Source organism: Pecten maximus, chromosome 10, assembly GCF_902652985.1.
Source record: "Pecten maximus chromosome 10, xPecMax1.1, whole genome shotgun sequence".
Lineage (NCBI taxonomy): Eukaryota > Metazoa > Mollusca > Bivalvia > Pectinida > Pectinidae > Pecten > Pecten maximus.
Window position 1 is genome coordinate 43,454,229 of NC_047024.1, and position 25,624 is coordinate 43,479,852.

Sequence of the window (25,624 nt, forward strand, 5' to 3'; positions counted from 1 at the left end):
TTGACGGGGCGATTTATAATTCTCGCTGAAGAAACTTTGGAATTTCGTTTTAGCCATTTTAACTAACCTAAAGTCATATTCGTTGTAACATCCCAGACATGAATTCTGACGGGCCAACAAATGTTGATACAGCTCAAACAAAGTAGACTTTTGGAATGCGCTGAACGAAAGCAACCCTATATCTGATGTTACGTTTTTTGTTGTTGTTGTTTGTTTGTTTGTTTGGTTTTTTTTTTTGTAATTTTGGGTATCAGCAAGCTTCGCGGGATCATACACTGGAGTTTGTAATGGTGTCACATTATTGTCCTGTTACACACTTATTTACACCACAGAGTATACACGTACACGTACATATACGGTATCGGAAACCTGTTACAGTGTCAAAGGAACTATCATATAGCAAAAAATCCAAAGTCGGTCCACATAGGATTTTAAAAAGTCCGATAAAAAATCCGAAACCTTCGTATTAATAGACATTTTACCATTTTCAGGTATACCCAGTACAGAACACGGAGACAGAGTCCTATAACGTCCAATACATGGAGTCCTCTCTCGAACTACAGGTGTGCATCACAGATACCATACTATCGAGAGTCATATCATCTTTGCTAGCCAAGGCTTCTTGTTCGTGGTCAGAAACCTTGGCTAGCGAAGATGGCGTTCTATCGGCACACGACATTTAGATCAGAGACTAGTAAGGAGATGGAGACCTATCAACACACGACATTTAGATCAGAGACTAGTAAGGAGATGGAGACCTATCGGCACACGACATTTAGATCAGAGACTAGTAAGGAGATGGAGACCTATCGGCACACGACATTTAGATCAGAGACTAGTAAGGTGATGGAGACCTATCAACACACGACATTTAGATCAGAGACTAGTAAGGAGACGGAGACCTATCGGCACACGACATTTAGATCAGAGACTAGTAAGGAGATGGAGACCTATCGGCACACGACATTTAGATCAGAGACTAGTAAGGAGATGGAGTCCTATCACCACACGACATTTAGATCAGAGACTAGTAAGGAGATGGAGACCTATCGGCACACATTTAGATCAGAGACTAGTAAGGAGATGGAGTCAGCACACGACATTTAGATCAGAGACTAGTAAGGAGATGGAGACCTATCACCACACGACATTTAGATCAGAGACTAGTAAGGAGATGGAGACCTATCACCACACGACGTTTAGATCAGAGACTAGTAAGGAGATGGAGTCAGCACACGACATTTAGATCAGAGACTAGTAAGGAGATGGAGACCTATCAACACACGACATTTAGATCAGAGACTAGTAAGGAGATGGAGACCTATCGGCACACGACATTTAGATCAGAGACTAGTAAGGAGATGGAGTCCTATCGGCACACGACATTTAGATCAGAGACTAGTAAGGAGATGGAGACCTATCGGCACACGACATTTAGATCAGAGACTAGTAAGGAGATGGAGACCTATCAACACACGACATTTAGATCAGAGACTAGTAAGGAGATGGAGACCTATCGGCACACATTTAGATCAGAGACTAGTAAGGAGATGGAGACCTATCAACACACGACATTTAGATCAGAGACTAGTAAGGAGATGGAGACCTATCAACACACGACATTTAGATCAGAGACTAGTAAGGAGATGGAGACCTATCACCACACGACATTTAGATCAGAGACTAGTAAGGAGATGGAGACCTATCGGCACACGACATTTAGATCAGAGACTAGTAAGGAGCAATACACTTTCATTTTACGGAATACGATATGCATTAGCATTTTTCAACTTTTTGAATTCAAACAGGTTTTATTGAATATTTGAATTTGTTTTTTTCTGTCAACATAGTGATTTGTGTATGTAAAAAAAAAAAAAATCAAAACTCGTTCATACAACCCACAGACTGGACATAACGTTATCTCAGTATTTACGGGCACCACAAGCATCGACAATGTGTATGTTCCTTGGATGATTTAGCTACTGATTAGTGACATAGCTAGACTACCTAGCTTTTGAATTCGTTAAATTTTGTCATAACTAGACCAACACTTGTTGGAAAGATGAAATAATTTACGTTGATATTGATAAAGTGGGATTATTGACTCTAACATATAAATCTTAAAAGTGTTTGTTCGTCTGTCTCTTGTTGGGAGTTAAAAAGTGTGTATACTGCCCTTGATATATATACATGTATTTTAAGGACTATGACTTAGGAATTTGAAGGAGCCGCGATGGCCAGGTGGTTAAGGTGTCCGGACACTTTATCACTAGCCCTCCACCTCTGGGTTGCGAGTTCGAAACCCACGTGGGGCAGTTGCCAGGTACTGACTCTAGGTCGGTGGTTTTTCTCAAGGTACTCTGGCTACCTCCAAAACCAGGCACGTTCTTAAATGACCCTGGCTGTTAATAGGACGTTAAACAATCAACTTTACCGGTTACCAGTTTCAAGATATTTCTCGTTTATACATAACAGAGTTGATTAAAGGTTCTTGTTGTTATGTGTTAGCCACAGGGACTTGGTACAAATTTCTAACCCACATTCCATACACATCCTATGATATACATGTGTACTTGGACTGTTGGTTGGGAAATCGTTCGAAGTCCCTGTGTTTGTAGCACGTACACTGTAGAACGAAAAGTGGCTTTTGAGATAACCCCTTGTTTTACTGGTATCGGTGTCCGTCTCCACGCCTCCTTGCTAGGTCTACCTCAAAATCAGAAATATCTATTAATAGCAGAGACCTATATACTATATATAGGTCTCTGTTAATAGCAAACTACAGAGTAATGTATAGGTTCAACAATTTTACATTGTGTTGATCTGTTAAAATTTGATGATGCACTAAAACTTAAGTAGGCTTAAATATGTATACAATCTCCTCCCCATCTCTGGGCAGTTATTTACAAACTTAACAAAAACAGATATTTCAAGTAATAATTTATTACATGTTCGAATTAAATACATTTAATAAAATCCTCAAAAGAATGATAAAATTTGGTAAAAAATCATAATGTTTAAACATTTAAAGACATGGGTTCCATTTGATTATGCATTGTATAAAAGTAATATGCAATTGATTGAAACAAATGAAATTGCATGGTATTTGTCTAAAAGAAACCAGTACTGCGTGGCAGAACAGTGTTATAGATATATGCATTGTACATGTGTTTTATTATGTTATAGATGGCTACTGTAGCATCCAAATTGAATTTCGGACTGACCCAAAATATAGCAACACTTGGTCAGGACCATCCCAAGATAATTTCTGGCAAGTTTGGGCTGAATCCCACAGGTTGAATTTTAGAAGTTTGAAAAGTTAAAAAAAATTACGACAGGCAGTACACAACCACAAACGAAACACAATGGCTACAGGTTATTCTGACTCTTCAGGTCAGATAACCTAAAACATTCGATTTCTGTATATAGATATTGAAATGTTTAAATCTAAAAATGGTAAAATGAATAATTTCATGCTGTCCCTGGGTAATAGGATGGAGTATAACATATAACCATACTTAAAACAAGAGGACAATCATTGAAACACCAACACACAGCCTTCAGTGAACAGTAACCTAAACAGGAACACATAGGGGAGAACAGCTCATCAATAAATACTGTAATCTAAAATCTGACAATAAGCCAACTCATGTCTATTTCTGTTTAAAATCTGACAATAAGCCAACTCATGTCTATTTCTTTTTAAAATCTGGCAATAAGCCCACTCATGTATGTTTCTGTTTAAAATCTGACAATAAGCCCACTCATTTCTAGAACAGTTCTGTTTAAAATCTGACAATAAGCCCACTAATATCTATTACAGTTCTGTTTAAAATCTGACAATAAGCCAACTCATGTCTGTTTCTTTTTAAAATCTGACAATAAGCCCCTCATGCCTGTAACAGTTCTGTTTAAAATCTGACAATAAGCCCCTCATGTCTGTAAAAGTTCTTTTTAAAATCTGACAATAAGCCCACTCACGTCTGTTTCTTTTTAAAATCTGACAATAAGCCCCTCATGTCTGTTTCTGTTTAAAATCTGACAATAAGCCCACTCACGTCTGTAAAAGTTCTTTTTAAAATCTGACAATAAGCCCACTCACGTCTGTAAAAGTTCTTTTTAAAATCTGACAATATGCCCCTCATGTCTGTTTCTGTTTAAAATCTGACAATAAGCCCACTCATGTCTGTTTCTGTTTAAAATCTGGCAATAAGCCCACTCATGTCTGTTTCTGTTTAAAATCTGACAATAAGCCCACTCATGCCTGTAACAGTTCTGTTTAAAATCTGACAATAAGCCCACTCATGTCTGTTTCTGTTTAAAATCTGACAATAAGCCCACTCATGTCTGTTTCTGTTTAAAATCTGGCAATAAGCCCACTCATGTCTATAACAGTTCTGTTTAAAATACTAACAAATATCAATTCATTGTCTTGAATAAGTCCAGTTCCCTAGAAAATAGTTTTAATATATTTGACCCCTGTGACCCTGAAGGATGAGGAAGCATTTTAGCACCTGATCCATCCTTGGTACCTATTGGCTAAATATACCACGACCTTGAGTATTTCAGAACATGAGGATTCTTAAAAAACTTTTAAACAAATTCGACCCCTATGACCTTAGAAGTAGATCAAGGTTATTTACACAAGGAAACTTTATGGTCTTTACATTCCAGGTGATACAATGTCACTATGGATTTTTATGGTTCTTTACAAGTACTGTTGCTGTTCAAAAGAACATGTCGACAGATGGACGGACGGACGGATGATGGAACACTCATTATACCACAACCTCATTTGCACTTGACAGACATGTATACCACAGTAATGACGTCTACCACATATGGACATACATAGATCTGGCTTCAGTTTCCAAAACATTCCTTATAATTCAGGACATTCTTTGATTTAAAATTTACTACACAAACCCAATTCATAACAAAACTTCTAAATACTTTTATAGTGCAATATTTTTGTCAAAGAATTCCCTCAATTTAAGAATTGTTTGTGAAAATAAGGCCAGTCAGCTAGAAAAGGACATATTATGCTGATATAGATAAATCTAGATAATCATAAAATACCGACTGACGAAGCACCATCAGTACTTCTATCTCATTCATTAGAGTAGAAAAAAAACAACTGATTGCAATCATAATAAGCTCCAAAAATATATCATTGTAGAGAATCAATAATATAAATTTACCATTTAGTACAAAAATATTTCCATTCAAGCAATCTCAGTTAAGTAGTGTTTGACTGTACAAAATTAAACCTGGAAGTAGACTTGGTTATATATATATAATGGCTACGACTTCTTGATGGTGATTTGATAATCAAACTTACATATGTTAGCATCACAAATGAGTCTGATAATCACATTTCTACAATAATGCCTCCATACAATTTCCTATGTAGAGTGGAATGTATACAAGTTCTTCAACTTGAAGGCTTCTCACCTTCAATTTGAATATTAATCATCAGAAAGGCTACATTTCCACTAGGACCCAATTTTGATTTTTTTTTTTTTTGTGGAAAAATTGTGCCTTTTCCTCATTTTCCCTATCGACTAACATCTAGCATAGAATTTGAACCTTCAATCTCCCTCACATTCTGATGTCTGTTATAACTACATAATCTGGTTACATTGATAAATATAAATATAATAGGAAGGGAGACAACTCTGCCACTGTACAGTATATAAATATAAAATATAATACAAATGTAGCCATTCGACCAGATTTAGTTATAATTCCATTTTTATGAACACAAACATGTGACACAACACTTGAAACACAACAAATTCCCAGTATTAGTAAACTAATCTGGTTTGTTTACAAATCGTAAAATGATGTAACCTAGGATACGAAAAAACACAATAAATACAAACAGGAAGAGAAAATACTGCCAGAAATCCCACGTAACATCAAAATATTCCAAGGCAAGGTGTGAAGGCACGGACGTGGTATTGGGGTTCCGACATCCAACAAAGACTGACGCGTTACGATTTTCAGAACACCTGAAGGGATATAAATAGAATCTTCTGTTACAGACACGTACAGTAGAAGGTACAGGTGTTCAAAACAGGTCGTTAACGGGTACCAAAATGTCTAAAAGTTGATAATGCAAATTGAACTAGATGTAATTCTGAGCAGACCTGAAAAGGTATCCCCCTTTTTTAATGTTACATTACATAATACATTACAGTATCTTATGAAAGAACTTGCCATAAAAACACTGACATGGTCTTGAAAGGATTTTTGCCTTATGGAGGTCAAAGGTCAAAATATGTTGTAGTGACCTTCCCGGACACAACAAATCAACTTCACAAAATGTACCACATACATTCTCAAGTCCAACATTAATGAGTCATTTTTAGATATATCATGAATGGATTTTTCTCACAGAGGTCAAAGGTTACAATATAAGTCAATATGACCTGACTGATACACAGCATGTTGTCTTCGAAGATAGACCCACACACAAATCTTGTGAAATAGCTACAACAGATATACTCGTGAAACAATTATCATAGATGTTTTGCCTCATCAAGTTTAATGGTAAAAATTTCGGTAACCTTGACCTTCATTTCTGGTCCTTCAGACAATACTTACATGATAGGAGGTCCATCCTGGAACTCAATAATCATGAGACAGTGGAATGAGTAGTGAAGGAAAGACAAGTATTTCAGCCAATCTAGCCAGAAAGGAAGGTTTCTGGTAAAAAGTCCACCTGGAAAGTACATGGATGTTATATTGCATTTATGTGGCCGTAATTAAATTAATGACTGACTCTGTTGTATATGCTAACTACATGTTTATTGCTACATATGGCTATGGTGCCTTCTGATACAGATACAGAATACAGTGTCGGTATACACCTGTGTAATATACATGATCGGGGCCTGGGCTGATAAGCCTTGACAGGAGTAAAGTTATTTAAAATACAGGCCTGTCTCACTCGGATCTTATTACAGGTCGTAATAGATAGTTGAATGGACATGACAATGGATAGCATGGATTAAAGAGGCAATGGCTGCATTTTTGACCACTACACTGTACCCTCTGTTGTGGACATTTAAAATTTAATACAATTTGTCTGTATGGCCATTGTGTTTCCATAGTAACATTGTATCGACAAAATATGTCTATTATAAATGTGTGCCTCTGATCTGTCCAAAATCTGAACCTATCCAGCTATAGTAACAAAGGAGCCATCAATATAACCTAAGAAATATCCATGATTCTCAAGAAATAGTGAAATCAAATCTCAACTGTTTTGAGTGGATACCTGTCGGCCATATTGTTTTTTCTACTCAAGCCTCAAAATTGAACATCAATATACATTGTAACTTGGGATCAATGTTTATGAAATTTGATAAAGATCTGGAAAATTATTCCAAAGAAATATTGATAATTAACTTCAAATGTAAAAATACAAGATCGCTGTCTATCGACCAATTAGTTTTTCATCAGCTTCAAAATTGAACGAAAACAACTAAGGTGAGCCTATATGAATCTCCCGTTTTAGGACTGTTACTCTTTAAAGTAAGGCCAAAAGACTAAAACAAAGATGTCATACAGGTAAACAACCTATGTAGGAAGCTTGAAGAAAATTGACATCTCATCGTCATGGTTACAGGTCAATAACTCGCCGAGTAACGTGATTGACATCTCATTGTCATGGTTACAGGTCAATAACTGGCCGAGTAACATCATTGACATCTCATCGTCATGGTTACAGGTCAATAACTCGCCGAGTAACATGATTGACATCTCATCGTCATGGTAACAGGTCAATAACTCGCCGAGTAACATGATTGACATCTCATCGTCATGGTTACAGGTCAATAACTCACCGAGTAACATGATTGACATCTGGATCAGAATGGCTACAGTGATGGCCTGGTGCATCTCTTTATTTATAATTCCCAGGAACAAACCGATGCTCTGTCAACACAAAAACATCGTAACGTCACCACATTTATAATCCCCAGGAACAAACCGATGCTCTGACAACACAAAAACATTGTAATGTCACCACATTTATAATTCCCAGGAACAAACCGATGCTCTGTCAACACAAAAACATTGTAATGTCACCACATTTATAATTCCCAGGAACAAACCGATGCTCTGTCAACACAAAAACATCGTAATGTCACCGCATTTATAATCCCCACGAACAAACCGATGCTCTGTCAACACAAAAACATTGTAATGTCACCACATTTATAATCCCCACGAACAAACCGATGCTCTGTCAACACAAAAACATTGTAATGTCACCACATTTATAATCCCCACGAACAAACCGATGCTCTGTCAACACAAAACATTGTAATGTCACCACATTTATAATCCCCACGAACAAACCGATGCTCTGACAACACAAAAACATCGTAATGTCACCACATTTATAATTCCCAGGAACAAACCAATACTGTCAACACAAAAACATTGTAATGTCACCACATTTATAATCCCCAGTAACAAACCAATACTCTGTCAACACAAAAACATTATAATGTCACCATACCAAAGTAGGTGTTCTTTGTGATGGTTATATATAGATACAAGTATATTCTAGGTGCCATTATGATAGCTTATGTATTTATATAGAGAAATTTAACAGAAATGTTGAACCCCTGCCACCATCGCACAGAAAAATAAAAACAATGAGTTACTTTTGACCCCATAGCAAATCCTTGACCTTGACATATTTTCTGAAAACATATTATTGAGAAAATTATTATTAGCCCTGACCAAATTCTAACCAATTTCCGATGAAAGTGAAATAAATCATGCTAAAATATGTGAGTTTAATATTATATAAACTTTAATACTATTAATTAGCCCTTCTCAGGAAGGAATTTGAAAACCAGCAGCTGTGAAATTTACAATTTTAATAAAACACATTTAGAACCTTCCATCCATGAAAAGTTGTTCATTCTAGCTGCCTCAATATCTGGTTCTTGAGTAAGAGATTTTTAAAATATCAGTCAATTTGACACTTTTTGGCCCTGCCAAATGGTGACCTTATAAAACGTGACTTAACAATGAACCAAAAAATAAATGGTAGGATGCTGGTCATCAAAGTCATATCCCTATTTTCCTAAAAGAAAACTTTCTGTACATGAACTTAAATTAATATATACCATCTATCTCACCTGTCCAGCTAACGAGTCTATAAACACGGTTCCTTAATTTTACCATCTATCTCACCTGTCCAGCTAACGAATTTATAAACACGTTTCCTTTATTTTACCATCTATCTCACCTGTCCAGCTAACGAGTCTATAAACACGGTCCCTTTATTTTACCATCTATCTCACCTGTCCAGCTAACGAGTCTATAAACACGGTTCCTTCATTTCACCATCTATCTCACCTGTCCAGCTAACGAGTCTATAAACACGGTTCCTTTATTTTACCATCTATCTCACCTGTCCAGCTAACGAGTCTATAAACACGGTCCCTTTATTTTACCATCTATCTCACCTGTCCAGCTAACGAGTCTATAAACACGGTTCCTTTATTTTACCATCTATCTCACCTGTCCAGCTAACGAGTCTATAAACACGTTTCCTTTATTTTACCATCTATCTCACCTGTCCAGCTAACGAGTCTATAAACACGGTCCCTTTATTTTACCATCTATCTCACCTGTCCAGCTAACGAGTCTATAAACACGGTTCCAATGGTAGCGAAGAAAGCCACAGCACCATTGAGGCCGATCGTCCAGTAGGCCACCACCAGGAATAACAAGGGCTGGACAAATATCAGGGGGAGTTCACTGGTCATCTTGGCTAGGTAGTAGGCGGACAGGCGGTACCATCCACTGGCCCTCTCCTTGTAGATCACAGCCTGCTCCATAGGGACTGGGTAAACAGAATACTCAGGAGTCAAATTAGACAGGATGTCAGAATACTCAGGAGTCAAATTAGACAGGATGTCAGAATACTCAGGGGTCCGATTAGACAGGATGTCAGAATACTCAGGAGTCCAATTAGACAGGAAGTCAGAATACTCAGGGGTCCGATTAGACAGGATGTCAGAATACTCAGGAGTCCAATTAGACAGGATGTCAGAATACTCAGGAGTCAGATAAGACAGGATGTCAGAATGCTCAGGGATCAGATAAGACAGGTTGTCTGAATACTTGGTTCAGATATGACAGGTTGTCTGAATACTTTGGTCAGATATGACAGGTTGTCTGAATACTTTGGTCAGATATGACAGGTTGTCTGAATACTTGGGATGTTCAGTTTATCTATAAGATCTTCATTAAACAATAAAATATAAAAAAAAAAAAACCCAAAATATAACGTTTATCAGGACAAACTTACAGGAACTTGTGGCATCAAACAATGGCATGAAACCCCAATGGATGGCAATGAAGAAAATCTGAAATAAAAATGACAGAATTTGAGAAATGACCAAGTGAACTTTATGAGTGTATCGGGTAAATGTTTGATGTACTTATACTTTGTTGTAGTCGTCAACCCGTTCATATCTTTGCTTGGTCTCCATAACTTTAAATTTTCTTGACCTTTTGACCTTGAAATATTAAGTACTTGTAGTTAACTATTATACAAAAGTTGAAACTTAACAAGCCCTAACTTTAAATTTGCTTGACCTTTTGACCTTGAAATATTAAGTTGTAAAAGAGATGAAATATTTATTTTCAAAACAGCTTTCATGTATTCGACAAACACATGGGTCACAATCCTAAACATTATACAGATAGAATACAACATTAAAAGCTGCCCACAATGATACAGGGTATTTACCGCTCCCATTCGGTCACGAAGTGTGTCCTCAGTTCGGGGAAGTTGAAACCAAATGAGACTGAAAATGGCTAAGATAAGAATATTTTCCAGGAGCTTGAGTCTGTCAAGGATGCGGGGCCGTGACTGTTTGAAGGTCCTGATAGCAAGGTGCTTGTACTGGGTAGAAAAAGAGGTAAGGAACTTGGGTGTGTCACTAAATGTAACATTCTCCTCCATCAAATGGGCTCCTACATCACACTCTGTAAATAAAACCGGGTCATATTTTAATTCATGTCTAAAAAGAGGTAGATTTAAAATTTAAAATTAATTCATACATTTCTGATAATCAGAAACACAAGTAAGAAAGCAATTCACAACCTTTCACAAATATCACCAACAAGAAGTGAAACAATGACTCAAATGGTTATAAATGATGAAGACTGTGTGTTAAATATCAGAAGTAAAGTTACTGTTTCTGTGTCATTGGACTGATCATAAGCTATATATAATGTTTTTTACAATATTATGATATTTTGCTTTGATTTTAGGGGTTTAACATCCAGTCAGGGTCATATGAGGACAGGTGTCAAGGAGACACCAACAGCCAGGGTCATATGTGGACAGGTGTCAAGGAGACACCAACAGCCAGGGTCATATGTGGACAGGTGTCAAGGAGACACCAACAGCCAGGGTCATATGAGGAGGAGTGTCAAGGTGACACCAACAACCAGGGTCATATGTAGACAGGTGTCAAGGAGACACCAACAATCAGAGTCATATGTGGACAGGTGTCAAGGAGACACCAACAGCCAGGGTCATATGTATACAGGTGTCAAGGAGACACCAACAGCCAGGGTCATATGAGGACAGGTGTCAAGGAGACACCAACAATCAGAGTCATATGTGGACAGGTGTCAAGGAGACACCAACAGCCAGGGTCATATGTATACAGGTGTCAAGGAGACACCAACAGCCAGGGTCATATGAGGACAGGTGTCAAGGAGACACCAACAGCCAGGGTCATATGAGGACAGGTGTAATGGAGACACCAACAGCCAGGGTCATATGAGGACAGGTGTCAAGGAGACACCAACAGCCAGGGTCATATGAGGATATGTGTCAAGGAGACACCAACAGCCAGGGTCATATGTGGACAGGTGTCAAGGAGACACTAACAGCCAGGGTCATATGTGGACAGGTATCAAGGAGACACTAACTGCCAGGGTCATATGTGGGCAGGTGTCAAGGAGACACCAACAGCCAGGGTCATATGAGGACATGTGTAAAGGAGACACCAACACCCAGGGTCATATGTGGACAGGTGTCAAGGAGACACCAACAGCCAGGGTCATATGAGGACAGGTGTCAAAAAGACACTTACAGCCAGGGTCATATGAGGACATGTGTCAAGGATACACCAACAGCCAGGGTCACATGTGGACAGGTGTCAAGGAGACACCAACAGCCAGGGTCATATGAGGACTGGTGTCAAAGAGACACCAACAGCCAGGGTCATATGAGGACAGGTGTCATGGAGACACCAACAGCCAGGGTCATATGAGTACTGGAGTCTAGGAGAAACCAACAGCGAGGGTCATATCAGGACAGGTGTCAAGGAGACACCAACAGCCAGGGTCATATGAGGACATGTGTCAAGGAGACACCAACAGCCAGGGTCATATGAAGACAGGTGTCAAGGAGACACCAACAGCCAGGGTCATATGTGGACAGGTGTCAAGGAGACACCAACAGCCAGGGTCATATGTATACAGGTGTCAAGGAGACACCAACAGCCAGGGTCATATGAGGACAGGTGTCAAGGAGACACCAACAGCCAGGGTCATATGTATACAGGTGTCAAGGAGACACCAACAGCCAGGGTCATATGAGGAGGAGTGTCAAGGTGACACCAACAACCAGGGTCATATGTAGACAGGTGTCAAGGAGACACCAACAACCAGGGTCATATGTGGACAGGTGTCAAGGAGACACCAACAGCCAGGGTCATATGTATACAGGTGTCAAGGAGACACCAACAGCCAGGGTCATATGAGGACAGGTGTCAAGGAGACACCAACAGCCAGGGTCATATGAGGACATGTGTCAAGGAGACACCAACAGCCAGGGTCATATGTGGACAGGTGTCAAGGAGACATCAACAGCCAGGGTCATATGGGGACAGGTGTCAAGGAGACACTAAGTGCCAGGGTCATATGTGGGCAGGTGTCAAGGAGACACCAACAGCCAGGGTCATATGAGGACATGTGTCAAAGGAGACACCAACAGCAAGGGTCATATGAGTACTGGAGTCTAGGAGAAACCAACAGTCAGGGTCATATGAGAACAGGTGTCATGGAGACACCAAAAGTCAGGGTCATATGAGTACTGGAGTCTAGGAGAAACCAACAGCGAGGGTCATATCAGGACAGGTGTCAAAAAGACACCAACAGCCAGGGTCATATAAGTACTGGTGTCTAGGAGACACCAACAGCGAGGGTCATATGAGGACATCTGTCAAGGAGACACCAACAGCCAGGGTCATATGAGGACAGGTGTCAAGGAGACACCAACAGCCAGGGTCATATGTGGACGGGTGTCAAGGAGACACCAACAACAAAGGTCATATGAGGACAGGTGTCAAAGAGACACCAACAGCCAGGGTCATATGAGGACAGGTGTCAAGGAGACACCAACAGCCAAGGTCATATGAGGACAGGTGTCAAGGAGACAACAGCCAGGCAATACCTGACAATAGCTACCTATGATTTCTACTTCCTGTGAGGCTTCCTAACAATAGTTACCTGTGAAATCCACTTCCTGTGAGCACCACCTGACAATAGTTACCTGTGATTTCCACTTCCTGTGAGGCTACCTAACAATAGTTACCTGTGAAATCCACTTCCTATGAGCACCACCTGACAATAGTTACCTGTGATTTCCACTTCCTGTGAGGCTACCTAACAATAGTTACCTGTGAAATCCACTTCCTGTGAGCACCACCTGACAATAGTTACCTGTGATTTCCACTTCCTGTGAGGCTACCTAACAATAGTTACCTGTGAAATCCACTTCCTGTGAGCACCACCTGACAATAGTTACCTGTGATTTCCACTTCCTGTGAGCACCACCTGCTCCACAGTGTTCTGTGCCTCTTTATAACAGGGAACTTCTGCAACATGCTCGGTGACTCTGGGTCATCAAGATACTCCAGTCCTTTCCCTTTTAATATTTGTGGCCATTTATCTGACCGGCTGAAACGTTCAAGGACAAAGATAAAAAAAAAACAAGAGGCCCAGAGGGCCTGTATCGCTCACCTAATTTCATGAGATATGAAACAAGAATAATGATTAAGTATATTTGTCACTGGTATTGCTATGTCAATATATCATAGGCATTTTCATATAGGTACGTGAGGTTTTTATGCCAAAAATGCATTAATCCATGAAATGAAATTGACTTTTGGCGCAACCCCAGATGCTACCACACAAATGTGAGCGATATCCATTGCTTAGTTTCAGAAAAGAAGTAGTTTAAACCAATTGACCCCTTTTGACCCCGCCCTCTGCAATCCGGGGTCAGTTCCTTCCGTTATAAAATTTTGAATCCCTAACCAAAAGGATGCTACCAGTCAAATATGAGCTGTTTCATAGAAGAAGTTGTTCATATCAATTTAGCCAAATTGACCATTTTTGGCCCCACCCCTTAGTCCCCTGGGGGGGGGTCAACCCCAAAATTTGTATAATTTTGAATCCCCACCCCATGACCATGCTACCATACAAATGTGAGTGATATCCATTGCTTAGTTTCAGAGAAGAAGTTGTTTATATCAATTCTGCGAAAATGACCCCTTTTGGCCCCGCCTCTTAGCTCCCCAGGGGTCAGCTCTGTCATTTATACAGTTTTGAATCCCTACCCCGGGGGTTGTACCAGGCAAATATGAGCGATATCCATAGCTTAGTTTCAGAGAAGAAGTTGTTTATATCAATTTAGCCAAATTGACCCCTTTTGGCCCCACCCCTCAGGCCCCAGGTAGGTCGGCCCCACCATTTGTACAAGTTTGAATCCTGGCCCCAAAGGGATGCTCACAGTCAAATATGAGCAATATCTATTGCTTGGTTTCAGAGGAGAAGTTGTTCATATCAATTTAGCCAAATTAACCCCTCTTGGCCCCGCCCCTCAGGCCCCCGTGGGGTCAGCCTCACCATTTGTACAATTATGAATCCCCACACCATAGTGATGCTACCAGGCAAATATGAGTGATATCCTTTGCTTGGTTTCAGAGAAGAAGTGTTGATATAAATATAGGTATATTGACCCATTTTGGCCCCGCCCTCAGGCCCCCAGGGGGTCAGCCCCACCATTTGTACAATTTTGAATCCTCACCCCATAGTGATGCTACCAGGCAAATAGGAGTGATATCCTTTGCTTGGTTTCAGAGAAGAAGTCGTTTATATTAATATAGCCCAATTTACCCCTTTTGGCCCCGCCCCTCAGACCCCTGGGGGGGTCAGCCCCACAATTTGAACAATTTTGAGTCTACATCCCATAGGGATGCTTCTGACAAAATTTCGTCAAATTCTGACGTGTGGTTATAAAGAAGAAGTCAATTGTTGACGGACGGACGGACGGACGGACGGACAAGGTGAGCTAAAAAGCAATTACAAGATCATTTTATCACTGTCTATTGATATCATCTTATATTCATAAAAAAGTGTCTAAAAAAACACAGGATATATGCTCATTTTCACAAGATCCAATTTTAATTTTTTTTCTCAAAGTAAACCAAAAATTAGTGTAGATTAAAGGATACTTAAATGTACCCATAGTAAAAATCACTGATATTCATAGCCCTAATTGGCTAATCACTCTGCAGTGGTAGCAACTCTGGTAGATCTGAATGGGAAACTGTATCATCTGATTTAGTGGCATGCTACATATTTCAGTCCTGAATCAAAAACAAGGGGCCCAGAGGACCTGTATTGCCCACTGACAACACATTCTTTATGATTCTTTAGATAATGGAAATTAAAGTTTGAACAACGTACCCTTATAACATTTAAAGTAGCCAAGATCATTTCCCTGTCAGCAAAGTACCATGAACCTCAGTCTTCATTAACGAGAGAAGAAAATTTTAACAAGAGGCCCATGGGCCTTAATGGTCACCTGATTTTATTGAAATATTTCAGTAAATTTGATTGACACTTTTTGGCCTGACCCATCAGTCTAAGGGATCAGTCAGGGCCAACATGTGCATGCCATTAAGCAGTCATCCCATGCTGATAATGTTAGCATATTTAGAATGAATTTCAAAACAAATAAAACAAATGATAGTCAAAAATGTGATTTCCCTATAACTATAGTAAAGTTTATCCCCTCCCCATGGGGCAAACGTGAGATGCCAGGGCTAGGAAATTCACAATTATGGTAAGGCACCTTAAGATCCTTCCATCTATGAAGAGTATTTAATTCTACCTTATTTAGGTTATAAGAAGAAGATTTTTTTTAAATTTCAGTTAATTTGACCCTTTTTGGCCCAGCCCATCAGCCTCTGGGGGTCAGTCAGGGCCAACATCAACATACCATCAAACTTTCATCCCAAGCTGATAATGTTAACCAAGTTAGAATGAATTCCAATAAAAATTCAACAAATAATAGTTAAAAATGTGATTTCCCTATATAAACTATAGTAAAGTTTACCCCCTCCCCAGGGGCAAACGTGAGACCCCAGGGTCATGAAATTCACAATTTTGGTAAAGCACCTTAAGACCCTTACATCTATGAAGAGTGTTTGATTTCACCTTATCTGAGAGAAGAGAAGAAGATTTTTGAAGTTTTAGTCAATTTGACCTTTTTTGGCCCTGCTCCTTAGGCCCCTGGGGGATGGGGACCATATAATTCACAATTTTAGTTGACCTTTAGCCATAGAAGCTCCCTGCCAAATTTCATTGAATTTGGTTCAGTGGTTTTGGAGAAGAAGTTGAAAATGTAAATTGTTTACGGACGGACGACGATGGACAAAAGGCGATTGGAATAGGTCACTTGAGACTTTGTCTCAGGTGACCTAAAAACACCAATCAATGATATTGTTATAAACATGAATAAACATTAAACTATGGCTAAAGCTCAATATCATAAAGACAAAATACTTAAACAGAAAATACCCATCAAATTATTATTGATATGCAATTAAACTATGCCAAAGTTTTCTCTAAAGCTCAATATTATAACGATTTATCAGGAAACATTCATCAAATGATATTGTTTATAAAGCTGAATACACATCAGACTATACCAAAGTATTCTCTAAAGCTATTTTTTGTTTTTGTCTTACTTACATATAACACCTGTTTTTGTTTTTTGTCTTACTTACATATAACACCTGTTTTTGTTTTTTGTCTTACTTACATATAACACCTGTTTTTGTTTTTTGTCTTACTTACATATAACACCTGTTTTTGTTTTTTGTCTTACTTACATATAACACCTGTTTTTGTTTTTTTGTCTTACTTACATATAACACCTGTTTTTGTTTTTTGTCTTACTTACATATAACACCTGTTTTTGTTTTTTTGTCTTACTTACATATAACACCTGTTTTTGTTTTTTGTCTTACTTACATATAACACCTGTTTTTGTTTTTTGTCTTACTTACATATAACACCTGTTTTTGTTTTTTGTCTTACTTACATATAACACCTGTTTTTGTTTTTTGTCTTACTTACATTAACACCTGTTTTTAGTCTTACATACATTAACATCTGTTTTTGTCTTACTTCCATTAACACCTGTTTTTTGTCTTACTTACATATAACACCTGTTTTTGTCTTACTTCCATTAACACCTGTTTTGTCTTACTTTCATATAACACCTGCTTTTGTCTTACTTACATATAACACCTGTTTTTTGTCTTACATATAACACCTGTTTTTTGTCTTACATACATATAACACCTGTTTTTTGTCTTACATACATATAACACTTGTTTTACTCCATAAACCACATGTTTACATACATTTAACATAAAAATGTGAGTGTAGAGGAATAAGTTTATTTAATAATATATTCAGTAAGTATATAATTAAAGTGGGATTATCTATCCTTAAAATAAAGTGAAATACAAATGTACATTAATTGTACTAGTATTTCTTTTTCTTTAAACCAAAGATTAAGAGCAATACAAGCTTACTATTGGAGACAAATATTGGATGGTTATATATTCAGAATGACTTAATCTGTATTAACACGAAATTAGGAACGTATTGCAAATAAATATCCGTAACGCATTCAGCATAATATTTCCTTTATATTATAGTGGATTACTAGTGTTACACTTGATGTCTCGGTCTGACCTTCCCTGGTAAGTGTGACACTTGAATTCCAGGTCAGTGTGATAAGGTGAACATATGTATAATCATACTTTTACAGTTGTGTTATTTGATTACCATTACATGGCATGCCTCAGAAACTAGAGTATTTATCATTTCAAAATATACTGGTAAAAGTATATACAAGTATATTATAGTTTATAGTAGTTATAGTAGCATATATTGTATGTGATTATATAAAGTACCTGGTATATTGGCAATATATTAATACAAGAGGCCCATGGGCCTTAACGGTCACCTGAGATTTGAAATATTTCAGTTAATTTAATTGACCCTTTTTGAACCCACCTATCAGCCCCTAGGGGTCAGTCAGGGCCAACAGGTGTATACCATTAAGCTGTCATCCAATGCTGATAATGTTAACAAAGTTAGAATGAATTCCGATAGAAACAAAACAAATAATAGTCAAAAATGTGATTTCCCTATATAAACTATAGTAAAATCTACACCCTCCCCAGGGGCAAACTTGTGACTCCTGGGTCATGAAGTTCATTACACTAGTAAATCACTATAAGACACCTATGAAGAGTATTTGATTCTGTTTTAATTAGGTCTTGAGTAGAAGATCTTTGAAATTTTTGTCAATTTGACCTTTTTTTTGCCCCGCCCATCAGCCCCTGGGGGTCAGTCAGGGCCAACATGTGCATACCATCAAACTGCCATCCAAAGCTGATAATGTTAACCAAATAAGAATGAATTCCAAAACAAATCAAACAAATAAAAGTCAAAAATATGATTTCCCTATATAAACTATAGTAAAGTTTACCCCCTCCCCAGGGGCAAACCTGAGACCCCAGGGTCAGGAAATTCACAATTTTGGAAAAGCACCTTAAGACCCTTACATCTATGAAGAGTGTTTGATTCCATCATATCTGAGAGTAGAGAAGAAGATTTTTGAAGTTTTTATTAATTTGACCCATTTTAGCCCCACCCATTAGCCCCTGGGGGTCAGTCAAGGCCAAAATGTGCATACCATCAATCTGTTATCCCATACTGATAATGTCAACCAAGTTAGAATGAATTCCAATAGAACTCCAACAAATTATAATCAAAAATATGATTTCCCTATATAAACTATAGTAAAATTTACCCCCTCCCCAGGGGAAAACCTGAGACCCCTGGGTCAAGAAATTCACAATTTTGGTAAAGCACCTTAAGACCCTTACATCTATGAAGAGTATTTGATTCCATCATATCTGAGAGTAGAGAAGAAGATCTTTGAAATCAGTCAATTTGACCCTTTTTAGCCCCACCCATCTGCCCCTTGGGGTCAGTCAGTGCCAACATGTGTATACCATCAATCTGTTATCCCATACTGACACTGTCAACCAAGTTAGAATGAGTTCCAATAGAAATCCAACAAATAATAGTAAAAAATATGATTTCCCTATATAAACTATAGTAAAGTTTACCCCCTCCCCAGGGGCAAACCTGAGACCCCAGGGTCAGGAAATTCACAATTTTGGAAAAGCACCTTAAGACCCTTACATCTATGAAGAGTGTTTGATTCCATCATATCTGAGAGTAGAGAAGAAGATTTTTGAAGTTTTTATTAATTTGACCCATTTTAGCCCCACCCATTAGCCCCTGGGGGTCAGTCAAGGCCAAAATGTGCATACCATCAATCTGTTATCCCATACTGATAATGTCAACCAAGTTAGAATGAATTCCAATAGAACTCCAACAAATTATAATCAAAAATATGATTTCCCTATATAAACTATAGTAAAATTTACCCCCTCCCCAGGGGAAAACCTGAGACCCCTGGGTCAAGAAATTCACAATTTTGGTAAAGCACATTAAGACCTTTCCATCTATGAAGAGTGTTTGATTCCACTATATCTGAGAGTAGAGAAGAAGTTTTTTGAAGTTTTAGTCAATTTGAACCTTTTTAGCCCCGCCCCTCAGGCCTCTTGGGGGTGGGGACCATATAATTCACAATTTTGGTTGACCTTTAGCCATAGAAGCTTCCTGCTAAATTTCATTGAATTTGGTGTAGGGGTTTTGGAGAAGAAGTCGAAAATGTAAATTGTTTACGGACGCACGCCGCACGACGGACGACGCACGACGACGGACAAAAGGGGATTAGAATAGGTCACTTGAGACTTTGTCTCAGGTGACCTAAAAAGTTTATGTGCTTGACACATGACCTTAGAAGGTAAAATTAATTTCATTGAGGAAAATACATATCACTCCATCCCAGAGTCCTGTTGACAAAATTCAATTATCCTAAATTACTAAGTATCCGAAATTTTAGGACACTTAAAATATTGGCTTCTGTTCCTTAATACCCCCCGATTTCCAGCTTGATGGCACCGGTGGAACTGGAGAAGTTTAAAATGTATTTTTCAAGATGGCAGCCATCTTGGATTTTGAGTGATGCAAAAAATAAGAAACTTGGTAAAGACCATCTCAAGATTATTTCAGCCAAGTTTCAGCTGAATCTCACGGGTGTAACTTAAGAAGTTTAAAATGTGAACAAGTTTATGGATGGTGCACGATGGCCTATATAGGTCATCCTGACCTTATAAAAGACTGTACCGTAAATCCTTGCATGATTCAATTATTTGTTGTTGGACTATCTCACTGTTCTTCATTTTATCCACTGAAATGAAGAAAAAAATCAGCTTCAACTAAAAATTGCAGTAAAAACATTTTTTAACTATTTCTAATAAAGTTTAAGCATTCAAAATTATGAATAAATGAAACTTTTAAAATTTAAGTTCAAAATCTGTGACATTAAGATCATCTGCACACTTACAGATAAAGTCTGCTGGATTAAACCCGGGCTGTACTGGGAAGTGGATGCTGCGGAAATACTGGACAACTTCAGCTGTCAGTCCATAGTAGGCCGTCTGGAGGAACACAGGGATGGGGAGTTAGATTGTTATCAAGACAAATGGTATATCATGGTCAATATTGAATACATGAATTCAACCTCACAGCAGTAGAGTCCAATACATATAACATTAAACAGCAGTAGAGTCAGCCATGTCACAGCTGATTTACATAATTAAATCAGATTACATCACCCAGAGGGACAGAGACATCACCCAACAGACATTCTGAGGGGGACAGACACATCACACAACAGACATTCTGAGGGAGACATAGAGACATCACCCAACAGACATTCTGAGGGGGACAGAGACATCACACAACAGACATTCTGAGGGGGACAGAGACATCACACAACAGACATTCTGAGGGGGACAGAGACATCACCCAACAGACATTCTGAGGGGGACAGAGACATCACACAACAGACAGTCTGAGAGAGACAGAGACATCACACAACAGACATTCTGAGGGGGACAGAGACATCACCCAACAGACATTCTGAGGGAGACATAGAGACATCACCCAACAGACATTCTGAGGGAGACATAGAGCCATCACCAAACAGACATTCTGAGGGGGACAGAGACATCACACAACAGACATTCTGAGGGGGACAGAGACATCACACAACAGACATTCTGAGGGGGACAGAGACATCACCCAACAGACATTCTGAGGGGGACAGAGACATCACACAACAGACATTCTGTGGGGGACAGAGACATCACACAACAGACATTCTGAGGGGGACAGAGACATCACCCAACAGACATTCTGAGGGGGACAGAGACATCACACAACAGACATTCTGTGGGGGACAGAGACATCACCCAACAGACATTCTGAGGGGGACAGAGACATCACCCAACAGACATTCTGAGGGAGACATAGAGACATCACCCAACAGACATTCTGAGGGAGACATAGAGCCATCACCAAACAGACATTCTGAGGGGGACAGAGACATCACACAACAGACATTCTGAGGGGGACAGAGACATCACACAACAGACATTCTGAGGGGGACAGAGACATCACCCAACAGACATTCTGAGGGGGACAGAGACATCACCCAACAGACATTCTGTGGGGGACAGAGACATCACCCAACAGACATTCTGTGGGGGACAGAGACATCACACAACAGACATTCTGAGGGAGACATAGAGACATCACCCAACAGACATTTTGAGGGGGACAGAGACATCACCCAACAGACATTCTGAGGGAGACATATAGACATCACCCAACAGACATTCTGAGGGGGACAGAGACATCACCCAACAGACATTCTGAGGGGGACAGAGACATCACACAACAGACATTCTGTGGGGGACAGAGACATCACCCAACAGACATTCTGAGGGGGACAGAGACATCACCCAACAGACATTCTGAGGGACACAGAGACATCACCCAACAGACATTCTGTGGGGGACAGAGACATCACACAACAGACATTCTGAGGTAAACAGAGACATCACCCAACAGACATTCTAAGGGGGACAGAGACATCACCCAACAGACATTCTGTGGGGGACAGAGACATCACCCAACAGACATTCTGAGGGGGACACAGACATCACCCAACAGACATTCTGAGGGGGACAGAGACATCACACAACAGACATTCTGAGGGGACAGAGACATCACACAACAGACATTCTGAGGGGGACAGAGACATCACCCAACAGACATTCTGTGGGGGACAGAGACATCACCCAACAGACATTCTGAGGGGGACACAGACATCACACAACAGACATTCTGAGGAACACAGAGACATCACCCAACAGACATTCTGAGGGACACAGAGACATCACACAACAGACATTCTGAGGGACACAGAGACATCACCCAACAGACATTCTGAGGGGGACAGAGACATCACCCAACAGACATTCTGTGGGGGACAGAGACATCACACAACATACATTCTGAGGGGGACAGAGACATCACCCAACAGACATTCTGAGGGGGACAGAGACATCACCCAACAGACATTCTGAGGGACACAGAGACATCACCCAACAGACATTCTGAGGGGGACAGAGACATCACCCAACAGACATTCTGAGGGGGGACAGAGACATCACCCAACAGACATTCTGAGGGGGACAGAGACATCACACAACAGACATTCTGAGGGACACAGAGACATCACCCAACAAACATTCTGTGGGGGACAGAGACATCACACAACAGACATTCTGAGGTAAACAGAGACATCACCCAACAGACATTCTAAGGGGGACAGAGACATCACCCAACAGACATTCTGTGGGGGACAGAGACATCACCCAACAGACATTCTGAGGGGGACACAGACATCACCCAACAGACATTCTGAGGGGGACAGAGACATCACACAACAGACATTCTGAGGGGACAGAGACATCACACAACAGACATTCTGAGGGGGACAGAGACATCACCCAACAGACATTCTGTGGGGGACAGAGACATCACCCAACAGACATTCTGAGGGGGACACAGACATCACACAACAGACATTCTGAGGAACACAGAGACATCACCCAACAGACATTCTGAGGGACACAGAGACATCACCCAACAGACATTCTGAGGGACACAGAGACATCACCCAACAGACATTCTGAGGGGGACAGAGACATCACACAACAGACATTCTGAGGTAAACAGAGACATCACCCAACAGACATTCTAAGGGGGACAGAGACATCACCCAACAGACATTGTGTGGGGGACAGAGACATCACACAACAGACATTCTGAGGGGGACAGAGACATCACCCAACAGACAGTCTGAGGGGACAGAGACATCACCCAACAGACATTGTGAGGGGGTCAGAGACATCACCCAACAGACATTCTGAGGGGGACAGAGACATCACACAACAGACATTCTGAGGTGGACAGAGACATCACCCAACAGACATTCTGAGGGGACAGAGACATCACCCAACAGACATTGTGTGGGGGACAGAGACATCACACAACAGACATTCTGAGGGGGACAGAGACATCACCCAACAGACAGTCTGAGGGGACAGAGACATCACCCAACAGACATTGTGAGGGGGACAGAGACATCACCCAACAGACATTCTGAGGGGGACAGAGACATCACACAACAGACATTCTGAGGGGGACAGAGACATCACACAACAGACATTCTGAAGGAGACATCACCCAACAGACATTCTGAGGGGGACAGAGACATCACCCAACAGACATTCTGAGGGGGACAGAGACATCACACAACAGACATTCTGAGGGGGACAGAGACATCACCCAACAGACATTCTGAGGGGGACAGAGACATCAAACAACAGACATTCTGATGGACATAGAGACATCACCCAACAGACATTCTGAGGGACACAGAGACATCACCCAACATACATTTTGAGGGGGACAGAGACATCACACAACAGACATTCTGAGGGGGACAGAGACATCACCCAACAGACATTCTGAGGGGGACAGAGACATCACCCAACAGACATTCTGTGGGGGACAGAGACATCACCCAACAGACATTCTGTGGGGGACAGAGACATCACACAACAGACATTCTGAGGGACACAGAGACATCACACAACAGACATTCTGAGGGGGACAGAGACATCACCCAACAGACATTCTGAGGGACAGAGACATCACACAACAGACATTCTGAGGGACAGAGACATCACACAACAGACATTCTGAGGGGACAGAGACATCACCCAACAGCCATTCTGAGGGGGACAGAGACATCACACAACAGACATTCTGATGGACATAGAGACATCACCCAACAGACATTCTGAGGGACACAGAGACATCACCCAACATACATTTTGAGGGGGACAGAGACATCACACAACAGACATTCTGAGGGGGACAGAGACATCACCCAACAGACATTCTGAGGGGGACAGAGACATCACACAACAGACATTCTGAGGGGGACAGAGACATCACGCAACAGACATTTTAAGGGGGACAGATACATCACACAACAGACATTCTGAGGGAGACATAGAGACATCACCCAACAGACATTCTGAGGGGGACAGAGACATCACCCAACAGACATTCTGAGGGACAGAGACATCACACAACAGACATTCTGAGGGACAGAGACATCACACAACAGACATTCTGAGGGGACAGAGACATCACCCAACAGCCATTCTGAGGGGGACAGAGACATCACACAACAGACATTCTGAGGGGACAGAGACATCACCCAACAGACATTCTGAGGGAGACAGAGACATCACCCAACAGACATTCTGAGGGGGACAGAGACATCACACAACAGACATTCTGAGGGGGACAGAGACATCACACAACAGACATTCTGAGGGAGACATAGAGACATCACCCAACAGACATTTTGAGGGGGACAGAGACATCACACAACAGACATTCTGAGGGGGACAGAGACATCACACAACAGACATTCTGAGGGGGACAGAGACATCACCCAACAGACATTCTGAGGGACACATAGACATCACCCAACAGACATTCTGTGGGGGACAGAGACATCACCCAACAGACATTCTGTGGGGGACAGAGACATCACAAAACAGACATTCTGAGGGGGACAGAGACATCACCCAACAGACATTCTGAGGGAGACAGACACATCACACAA

The 25,624-nt window shown here is 40.4% G+C and overlaps 1 protein-coding gene across 12 annotated transcripts in view; it reads right to left on the reverse strand.

Annotated features, from left to right (window-relative positions):
- Nucleotides 1–4,234: 4,234 nt before the first annotated feature.
- The window catches only part of LOC117335591 (ABC transporter G family member 9-like), a 35,230-nt gene continuing 13,840 nt past the window's right edge, over nt 4,235–25,624 (reverse strand). For 5 of the 12 annotated variants that reach the window (XM_033895690.1, XM_033895684.1, XM_033895687.1 and 2 more), the window contains exons 7-16: nt 20,912–21,005; nt 20,692–20,755; nt 13,865–14,016; nt 10,787–11,025; nt 10,343–10,400; nt 9,660–9,874; nt 7,873–7,944; nt 7,752–7,770; nt 6,610–6,727; nt 4,235–6,014 (exon numbers count right to left, since the gene is read on the reverse strand). In XM_033895690.1, coding sequence (XP_033751581.1) covers nt 5,816–6,014; nt 6,610–6,727; nt 7,752–7,770; nt 7,873–7,944; nt 9,660–9,874; nt 10,343–10,400; nt 10,787–11,025; nt 13,865–14,016; nt 20,692–20,755; nt 20,912–21,005 — 1,230 coding nt within the window. In that variant the 3' untranslated portion in view covers nt 4,235–5,815. The other 7 variants (XM_033895689.1, XR_004534458.1, XR_004534460.1 and 4 more) reach the window with 7 other exon arrangements.